The sequence below is a fragment of the Lytechinus pictus genome, unplaced genomic scaffold (assembly GCF_037042905.1).
Source record: "Lytechinus pictus isolate F3 Inbred unplaced genomic scaffold, Lp3.0 scaffold_19, whole genome shotgun sequence".
Lineage (NCBI taxonomy): Eukaryota > Metazoa > Echinodermata > Echinoidea > Temnopleuroida > Toxopneustidae > Lytechinus > Lytechinus pictus.
The window spans coordinates 5,185,141-5,195,920 of record NW_026974140.1 but is presented as its reverse complement, the minus strand read 5'-3'; the positions used below and the strand labels follow the sequence as shown (position 1 = coordinate 5,195,920).

General features: G+C 36.3%; 1 protein-coding gene across 1 annotated transcript; it reads right to left on the bottom strand.

Annotated features, from left to right (window-relative positions):
- Positions 1-4,713: 4,713 nt before the first annotated feature.
- Positions 4,714-10,266, bottom strand: LOC129260018 (uncharacterized). Its single transcript, XM_054898115.2, has 2 exons — positions 9,951-10,266; positions 4,714-6,091 (listed from the first exon to the last, which is right to left on the bottom strand). The coding sequence occupies exons 1-2, from the start codon at positions 9,982-9,984 to the stop codon at positions 5,484-5,486; spliced, it is 642 nt and encodes a 213-aa protein (XP_054754090.1). The 5' UTR covers positions 9,985-10,266; the 3' UTR covers positions 4,714-5,483.
- Between the last annotated feature and the right edge of the window lie 514 nt (positions 10,267-10,780).

The following is a 10,780-nucleotide window of genomic DNA, read 5'->3' as shown; positions in this document are numbered from 1 at the left end:
CACCCAAACTGGCACACTTTCTTTGATTCTGTATCTATCTTATGTTTTTTATACAATTTGTTTATTTCCTTCCATTCACCTCCCCCTGTCTTATAGTTTCTTTATGTATGGGATGTGTGTGTGTGAGGGTGTCTTCACCTATTTTCTATAATTCCTATTTTTCTAATCTGCACAATTCTACAATCTTACTTCTATTCTCACTCTGTAACATTTTGCACTTTAGATCCCGACTGATCAAGAGAAAGTCAACTCTCCCTGTATTTTCCTGTTTGGCTATCGCTCCCTTCCTCTTCAAATCTAGGTCCTTTCCTCTCTCGATCTTAACTTTCCTCCAACCACCCATCTTCTGTGATACTACGTGATACTACCAGTACATCATCATCTCACCATCAGCATCATCATCATCTCTCACATCCTCCTAGGGTGTAATAACAACATCCTTCATCTCCCTCCGGTAGGATGGACGGCATCTTCCTTACTTCATACGCCACCAGTAGATTAAGAGACAAAAATCACAAATAGTCAAGAGAAAGGTAGGGGGTGTGGGAGAGAACTAAGAGGCGATATTAGAGGGATTGGTATTAAAAAGAGGAAGAGAAAGAGAGGGGGGAGAGAGGGGAAGAGAAAGATAGAGAGAGAAGGGGAGAGAGAATGGCCGATCAGGAAATTCAAAATGGGAAGAATCACTCTATTTGAGCCAATTACCCAAACATTTTAGTCAACTTTCGACGATTCGTTTTTGTCACCTGTGGGAATAGTCATTAGCGTGTCGGGTTACCCCTATCTTGCGTGGATGATACTAGGGGTAGTTGGGTGTGTAGACGGATGAATCGAGAGAGGGGGATAGAAAGCTATTGAGGCCGCCCGCTAGAGATCCCGAGACAGACAAATCAGTAAAACTATATCCCAAGTAATAAACAATCGATCTAGCCCGTTAGGTGATTAATAATAGACAGAAATGAGAGTCGTTAAGTCAGTGCAGTCTTCTGCCGATTCGCTCACCATGTCAAAACGGTCAAAGTGGGTAGAGAATCCACCCGCTTAAAACTCGATAATTCGCTGTAATGGATGGAATGGAAGACCATTTACATCCCCGATGACAGACGGCTAAACGGTCTCTCTGTAAACTCATTTTACGTATGACGTCTTCCTATGAATCTTTTATACAAGTTAAACGTGTGATGATTAATTTCACGTGCTGCACTTTCGTCACACTGATTAGTAAAACATCAGAAATATTTTTCCATTCAGAAATAGTCTTGTCCTTTTTACTTTGAAAATGATGCAATAGGGCGCTTACGCTGTCTTATGCTTAAAGGACAAGTCCACCCCAACGAAAAGTTGATTTGAATAAAAAGAGAAAAATCCAACAAACATAACACTGAAAATTTCATCAAAATCGGATGTAAAATAAGAAAGTTATGACATTTTAAAGTTTTGCTTGATTTCACAAAATAGTTATATGCACATCCTGGTTGGTATGCAAATGAGGAGACTGATGACATCATCCACTCACTATTTCTTTTGTATTTTATTATATGAAATAGGGAATATTCTATTTTTCTCCTCCTTGCCAAGTGAAACAACGATTAATTCCTCCCTGAACATGTGGAATGAGCATTGTTTAATACTATATGATTCAGTCAAGTTGGTCCTTTTTGTCAAATCTGTAAAAAATGAAATATTGTATAATTCAAACAATAAAAAACAAAAGAAATAGTGAGTGAGGGACATCATCAACTTTCTCATTTGAGTTGTGCATATCACTGTTTTGTGAAAAATAAGCAAAACTTTAAAGTGTCATAATTTTCTTATTTTACATCCGATTTTGATGAAATTTTAAGCGTTTTGCTAGTTTGATTTTTCTCTATTTATTCAAATCAACTTTTTCCTGGGGTGGACTTGACCTTTAAGTTTTGTTGAAGGGATTAATTCTGACTAATGAAAAGAGGAATTATGATTATGATGAAATGGATGTTGACGAAGACAACTAAGACTGCGACGAGGAGTACAATGTTAATAACGGTGAGTGTTGATGATGACGAGGATAAGGAAGATTGTTATGGTGGTAGTGTTGTTGTCGATGTTTTTGATGTTGACATTGACGTCGATAATGATGGTGATGATGATGATGATGACGACGACGGCGATGACGATAATGATAAACGACGACGACGATAATGATGATGATTTTGATGATGAAATTGATGATGATGATATTGATGATGATAAGCATGATTAAGATGGTGATGATGACCAGGAGGAGGAGGTATAAAAGTAGAAGGAGAATAAGTGGGAGAAGGGAGAAACTTTAATTTTACTAAAATAATGTTGTGATGTTAAAGGAAAAACATCGCTGTTCAAACAAAATGGCGCATAGATTTGTTATCAGAAATCAGCATGATCTTCTAAAGTTTGGAAGGGTGAAGTGGGGGGGGGGGGGCACGCCCGTATGTTTTTTAATACACATTACGCCTCTTTCCAAAATAATACAAGGATCCAAACGTTCCAAAACTTAATATCATCTCCAGCTAATGGAACGTGATGACACGAGGAGACTCTGTTTCATCATCACTTGTGTTTAAAGACGATCCACTGTGCGGCCGATCATCAGTGCCGTTTTGTTTACACTGATATTCATCTACTCAAGATAGCAGAAATGGCTATTATTGATAAAGGGAAAGTGATTTGAGTGAATGGGATGGTATAATACAATAGTTGAAAGAGAAATACAGGTGCGGTGAGAGGTTTCAAGTACTTTGGGTTGAAAATCCACCAAGGAATTATGACGTATGCACTCATCAATTATCAAAAAATGTTCGTGGCTATTGCGATTCTATCAAACATTGTGTAATACTTTTTTTAATAGGTTTTTGATACTCATCTTGGTTGATATTCTGACTTTTACTTGTGAGGGCTAATGAGCAGGGGCGTCGATCCATTTTTCAGATTGGGGGGCAAAATCTTGAATCAACGTTCCAAAGGCGCTCGATCGCACAAAACAACAAACTCACCCACACACACCCTCACATAGGCCTATATATTTTTTTTTCTAGTCTTATATTATATATATATATATATATATATAGAGAGAGAGAGAGAGAGAGAGAGAGAGAGAGAGGGGGGGGGGAGAGAGAAAATATGTATGTATATATGACTCATAAGAAAGTGACACATATCTCACCATCAAATTAATGCGAGCGCGAAGCGCGAGCTAAAAATTGTTATATTTCAATCTGAAAAGCGGACATTTTGAGCACGATTTTGAATAAAGAAGGAGTTGTTTATCTCAATCTCGCTTGCCGATTTCTGTGTAACATTACAAGACCCGGGTGTGGAAAAAAGACTTTGGACTTATATTATGATTTTTGAAACAACCGGGTCTGGAAAAAAGACTTTGGACTTATATTATAATTTTTGAAACAACCGGGTCTGGAAAAAAGACTTTGGACTTATATTATAATTTTTGAATTAACCGGGTCTGGAAAAAGACTTTGCACTTTTGTGCTATATGAACGCACTACTATAGGATTTTAGTTTAGAACGGATTCGCCAAAAATCCCTTCAAATTTATTACATTTGTGGGTAAAGTCATTATTACATTTGTGGGCGATCAAAAATTATTATATTTGTGGGTAAAGTGCATTATTACATTTGTGGGTGAAATTATCACATTTGTGGGTAAAGTGTTATTACATTTGTGGGCGTTATTACATTTGTGGGTAAAGTGTTATTACATTTGTGGGCGTTATTACATTTGTGGGCGATTATTACATTTGTGGGTGTAACAACCCCCCTCAGGATCGACGACTCTGCTAATTGGCGAGCGTTTTCACTTACAATGTTGAGGTGTTATACCTATTCCAGCAAACTTGTAAGAAAATAATATGACAGTAATATTTTTTAACGGATTATTCACTTTTGATATTCCTCTTTTCAATCTTTCTAATTGAATCTGTTGTAATTAATATTTGTTGGTGATATCAAATTGGATTGATTTTTAAGTGATTTTACCGCACTGTATAGTGTATTACCCAAATTTCTTTTAAGTTTTCAGGTATCCAACAATTGGATAGGAAAAGAAGGAGAAATGAATTTGAAAGAGGTGGTGAATGACAGTTTTTTCTTTTGATTTATTTAATTTTTTGTTTTGATTTATTTAATTTTTCCTTTTGATTTTTCCCATTCCCCCTTTTCTTTTGTTTTCCCATCCCTTTATTCCATTTCACTTTATTATCTTGCTACTCTCCCCTTTCTTTATCTCTTTCCCCTAATCTAGCCCATTATTGTTCCGGCCCTCATTATGCTGCTAATGATGCTTTTCTTTATAATTTTAGTTATCACCCACCTTTTCACTATTAAATTAAACAAGTAGTGATAACATGGATAATAGACATGAACGTTGCACAAGGATGTGAAATGCCGTCCGTCTTTCAAACTTCTGAACACTGCTTCTGAAAATGTCCAAAACCAATCCTGGTAAGATTTTGTACAGTGTGAAGTTTATGATTAACCCAAATGAACACCAAATTAATTTAGGAATGCATTTTGTAAAAGTTGAATGTAGGTTATATATTCTTCGTCATGTATCATTTACCAAATATTTCTAAGAGCGTTTGTTTTTTAATCAGGCTAAGATCGAATCGAAAAAAAATCTGTAAAAATACAACAAGATGTCGGAAATGACAAAATAAGTTCGCAGACACAAATGTATTTTCTTAAGAAAGAATGATTGGGTTCATGGCGTCATTTGCTTACACAATAACAAAAATTCACCCAATATGGATTTATTCAAATCATACATCAGATTATATTTCAAAATATACAAAAAAGGTCATACCATTTGACCAATGAATACACATTTATAGCTTGTGTCATCGTGATAACACACAATGATTGTTGAAAGGGAAAAAAAAAAAAAAAAAAGTGATTGTTGGATTGATGAAAGCTATATATCCTAAAAGTAATGCGCTGGTGACTTTTGATATTTGAGCGGATAATGATTATATTGAGTTACTTAATTTCAGACGATAAATACAAAGTAAGGAGAATGTCCATTGACTATCGTCTAAATTTCGGTCTCTCAAAGTTCGTAGCACGATCATAGGCCTATAGAAAGCTGAGATGGGCATTGCTACTTTGTAATAGTCGAGGAAGTCAAAGGACTAGATGATAGCCGACCAGCAGACAGGGATGGATAAATACTAATTTTCTTGGTATTTAGCAGATTAGAGTTCATTCCCTATACTTTCTGTTAAGTTGATACGTTCACTTCTTCTCATTCATCAATTCCTCCTCTTGGAATGAAGTTTTGCACATTTTGTGAAAATGAATATTTGATTGTTGCTAGCAGGTTTACAAGACAATTGCGATGACGATATAATTTCAGGCTATCTATAACATGTATAATAATATGTTCGTACAAAAATAAAGAGTCAGTATTGTCCGATGTGTGTAACACACACACTGCAAGTCTATATCACTTATAAACTCTGCATGTTATTCTGCCTTTGTTTTCGGATGATGACGATGGCGATGGTGGCTGCCCCTACGACCAAGCCGATGGTGGCTATTGCGATTCCAACACCACGTCCCTTGGATGAGCGTCGAGCGTTGAGCATACCGGGGTCGTTCTCGAACATGTCGTTGTGATCATACCCGTAGGCTGGGTTGCCGATGAAACCGCCCATGCCGCCCATGCCGTTGTAGTTTGCGCCACCGCCGAGCCCGACACCGTTGCCGCCGCCGCCCATACCGGCACCCATGCCGCCGTAGTTGCCGAAGCCCATACCGCCACCGCCCATGGCGTTATATGCCTCACCGCTGTCATAATCGCCCGAGTCGCCACCGGCTGCTTGTTGACCGGCCGCCTGGCCAGCAGCGGCGGCAGCCATGGCAAAGATATCGAAGTCAGCTGCATCCGGGGTATCGACCATGTCGGGTGTGTCAGGGGTGTCTCCGAACTCGTTGATATCGCCTCCATATGCGTTGCCCATCGCATCGGGTGTGTCCATTTGGTCGTTCATGTCTCCGTAGGCACCAAAGTTACCAAAGTTATCAAAAGGGGATGCCTGGAAACAGGCAAGGCATGCTGTGGGATGAATGATTGAAAAAAATCATGTGTTAGAAAGACAAAACTTGTAACAAGAATGTTCGGATCATTAATATCATTATGATGCAGAATACGAATTTCCTACATTATATATAAGTATAAACTGACAGAATGAGAACTGATGTCACATTAAAGGACACACGTCGAGGAATAACATAATGAAAATCATCAAAAAAGTACATAAAATAGTAGAAATCATGTACATTCTGGAACACACTATTCAGGGCCCTGCGAACGATTTTTTTTAGTGGGGGTGCTGATGTAAATTTGACAAGAAAAAAAAAGTTTCCCAGTGCCATAATACTACTGTATAAAGGCTGTCGAAGTCTAGAAAATCGACATTAAGAACAAGAACGAGAAATAATGTTCGAAAAAAAAAAATCTTACTTTATGCATAACGAAACAAAAAAATACTACTAAGTTTGGTAATATACAAGACTTCTTGTTTGTTTTGCCTCAAGACATACATAATGTCAACGAATTTAATAAAAATGAGTGAGCGGAGCGACTGACATTAATTTTAGGACTTTTTGTCTTTTTAGATTAATTTGAAATGATTTGGGTGTAATTTTAATTGCATATGGCAATTAGAATAAAAACATATTGATTTTTTGATGTTGTGGGGGGGGGGGGGATAGCCCTTATCACTATCCACCCCTTGCATTTAGACATGATAGTATACATTGAAATAAAACAGGACAGCGCTAATCAATATCTTCAAACTGCGATTTGCCTCCTCTTTCAGTTTAGATGCAAGAACCTGTCGCTAGCTGGCGTAAGTCTACATTTGCAAAGTTCGAAATTGATTATATCGTTCCATGAAGTTAGCCTTTGAAATACATCACTGGGAAGCCCTTTGGATTTTGGGGTACAACTGTGCACTCTAAGAAAATTTGTGCAGCTTTATGGTGTAGTCAGCTATAATTTGCACCCTTAAGGATACACAGATTTACCCTTTTGGGAAGGTGCAAATTTGCTATTTTTTTACGAAAAAAATTACGCACCCTAGAAGATGCAAAGTTGCACCTTTAATACACCACAAAAGGTAATGAGGAAAAATGACATTTGTTGACTTGCAATCGAAGAGATGAATATTCTGATTTATGAAACAGTCATATCTTACAGAAGTGATGAATTGGTGTTACAAATGTAATAAATCCGTTGGAATCGAAATCATATAAAATCCCTCTCTTTCAACGCGTGCGTCATTATGACGTTACCGGTTTTTTTTTCTGTCAGGATTTACCCTTGAAATGGAACGCATCCGCACATTGGCATGGCGATGACAGGTATATGAATACTCTCTTTGGTTTTATTCAGGTATGGATTATCTGTGCTTTCATTTAGAATCTATCAGGTCACGTTCACTTAATAGAAAAAAAATAACTACTTTCATAACTGTCCTTAAATATGTAATGTATAATCGCCCATGTTTGTCATGGCAACTCTTACACTGTAAAAACTGTGGTGTTAAAACTGACACCAGTGGGTGTTAATAGAGGACCACACCCTCTGGTGTTAAAATTACACCCTAGAGATTGAATATAACACCAAAGAGTGTACATGTAACAACCAAAGGTGCTGCAATAGCACATATAGGTGCTAAACTAACACTGTCAATTAAACACCAGTGTAAAATAACTGGTGTGGTCCTCTATGTACACCGGTTAACACCGCAGTTTTTGCTGTGATATATAGATGACATTCAGAAAAAAAAATGATGTCAATATAACCCACGCAACCTACAAGTCTTATCAATATCTAAACTTCTGGGAAACATTAGGTAAATTAGACATGATGACGGCAAGTGAATATATTTACATTTTATGTTATACAGCCTGCTTTTATAACAGTTTTATAGTTAATGATTATGGGGTTACCATGTATACGATTTTATAAATCAATAAGATGAAGAAAAAAAAATGTCTTTATTTTCAGACCTTTTTTTTCTTATTCTCAGAAAAAAGGTTAAAAATAGTGAGGGAAAAAATAACCTATGACTTCTTTCGCAATTTCAATTTCTTCCTTCCTCGCGTGACAATATCTTTATCACATTTTTTAAAATTTATACACAATGAACAAAATTATCACTATCGCGGAATTATAATCAGGGGCAAACTCTCTTTCACGAAAATGTTATATCATTAACAAAAAAGGATTTTAATTTCCAAAATAAACAATAACGATGGTATATAACAACGCGATAACTTGCAATCCTTCCAATTATATCCTCTCTTTTCTTGACTATTATCATAAATGGAAAAGACTAAGAAAATAAAGGATTTCTAGATCTGTAAAATATTTTTTGATAATCACAAAGTACCAGAATTAATGATAACATGTGTTCTGAAAAATGTTTTGTTGATTGATTGTACACTTTGTCCGCCTTTAAAGTCATATCATCTATTGGATTTTCCGGGCAGACTTCCCATGGCTAATCAACTGCGAGACATCGGAATAAATTCACTTTTCTTCTTTAATCAAGCCTGCATTTATTTTAGTCTGCTCTGACAAATCGGTCACCCATGCCTGGCTTCCTAGGGATATCTTTATGAACAGCCTTCCTAAGATTCAATAATTCTGTTATCACCCACCATCATAAATTAACAGCTCGGTTAATTAACATGTTATGATACGTCCGTAACATTAATGTCGGTGAATTAGTTTCGGCTGGGCTCGGGGAATTCGAAGCGAGACTGTCTTTGAAGAGTTATCATCGGGTTGCCTCAATAATCCAAGACTTCAAGATTAACTTATCACCACGCCCGAAGTTTCGATATGGCGAGCGAATTCATCCGAATAATTTCTTTGCTTCCATTCCATTCTTCTCTCGTTAAATTTCCTTGTTTCAGATGATAATAGCATGAAATTACTAATTTCTTCATGAAAGAGTACGTTCATTTAAGCTCGATTTATTATTAAAATGTTTAAAATCATGTAATGAAAATGGGAAAAATACAATAAGCATGATAAGGAAAGTAGGGGATTTGATCACAGAGACCGTTCCTTTTTATTTAGCAATTTGTTCATTAATTAACACCATTCCATGTCTGGTTAAGGAATCGAGTCCAATATGAGAAATTACTTTTTTATTGAAACGCCATGAAAAATATATAGCTACGTTAATAACGCAATTTAGTACATTAAAGTCTGGAAAAAAGATTGCAAGTAGTATCAATACATAAATAATAGTTGTGTAAAATTTACTCGGGAGTTGCTTAATATGCAACTTCAGTCGTTCAATTTGAATATCAAGCAACTATTAAACAACCTGTCGATTTCTTATCAGGTGTTACAAAATATTTGTAACTAGACTTTAAATAAAAGGGGGTAACAAAAATCAAAATATATTTCATTATTATAATTTTTCCGACACTACTCATAATTATGTCAATATAACTCAAAGTTTTATTTGCAAAATTACGACTTTACTATAGGCAGACCTAGCTAACTGAGTCAAGTTGCCCTGCTTTACAAGGAAAAAAAAAACTTCCACAACAAACACGTAAAAAATAAAAGACATTTCACAATCGAAAAGTGGAAAAAAGGAAACATCTCAAACACAACGAATTTTCTAAAACTGAGCCCAAAATCCAGCAATTATGTCTATAGAAAAACCAACGAGCACCGTCTTTCCAATGTACACGTATAGTCGAAACTTTTTAAGATGATTAGAAGTTGACAGACACCCGATTCCGAGATTTCCTTGGTCGTGAACACTTAGGACAGTTCATATTTTAGTTAAAATCACATGATGTTAGAATGAAAACAAGAAGAAATGATGATATTAAAAATAATCTAAAACAGTATTGAACAGGTTTAAAACAATTAAACTTACCCATAAAGACACACGAGAACAAGAATGTCTGCATTTTGATCTGATTTGTAGTTTCCAAATTGGAAGAAAAGATCAAGAAATGGTTTACACTTAAGTCCAGAAGGGATAGGACACAAAGTAAAAAAAAGTTCTCTAACTCTTGAAGAACAAGATATAAGAGGACGAGTTCGGGAATCAAACAAGGCACAAACTGATTCGTTTGACTGGGGATTATGGTTTATATACCGCCTCAAAACTGTTCACCTCAACTCTATGACCAAGCCCCCATCTCCGAAATATTTGCCCCCCTCCTTTCTCCCCCTCTCTCACTTTCTCCATCTATCCCTCTCCTACTTCTCTCTCTGTCTCTTTTAGTTTGTGATAAGTCATCGTGTGTTGAAGGGAATCAGTGTCATATCCGTTGCAATAGGAGGCCTTCTGTGAGAGGGGAAAAACGGTTAGATATAACATGGAGCTATTTTTACCCTTCCCATTACTTTTTTTTTCAACAGAAGCGGGATCAAAGTGCGCCATCTGTTGGTGATTAGATGCAACTTTGGAATTTTGGGGGAACGGAAAGGAAAAATAGAGCTGCAAAACCGCTTATGATAATGCAATTTATCTATTTTTTAAAAGGGAACTACGGAGTGCATTCATGAGACTGTCAATTTTGATTTTATGAAGCGATTGTAATTTACCTCCACGATTCTTTGAATAGAAAGAAGAGTGAACTTTATAGCTTGCAGTTATACACATACTACGATTCAAGAACGATCTCCCAAACTTGTGTATTGTACTTTACAATTTTCCTTAAAACACAATGAAAGTAGAAGGCCTATTTCGAACAAAGC

Coding starts and splice junctions, on each gene's coding strand:
- LOC129260018 (XM_054898115.2), bottom strand. CDS start 9,984: ATGCAGACATTCTTGTTCTCGTGTGTCTTTATGG. Junction 6,092..9,950: donor GTTCTCGTGTGTCTTTATGG/GTAAGTTTAATT, acceptor TTCATCCCACAG/CATGCCTTGCCTGTTTCCAG.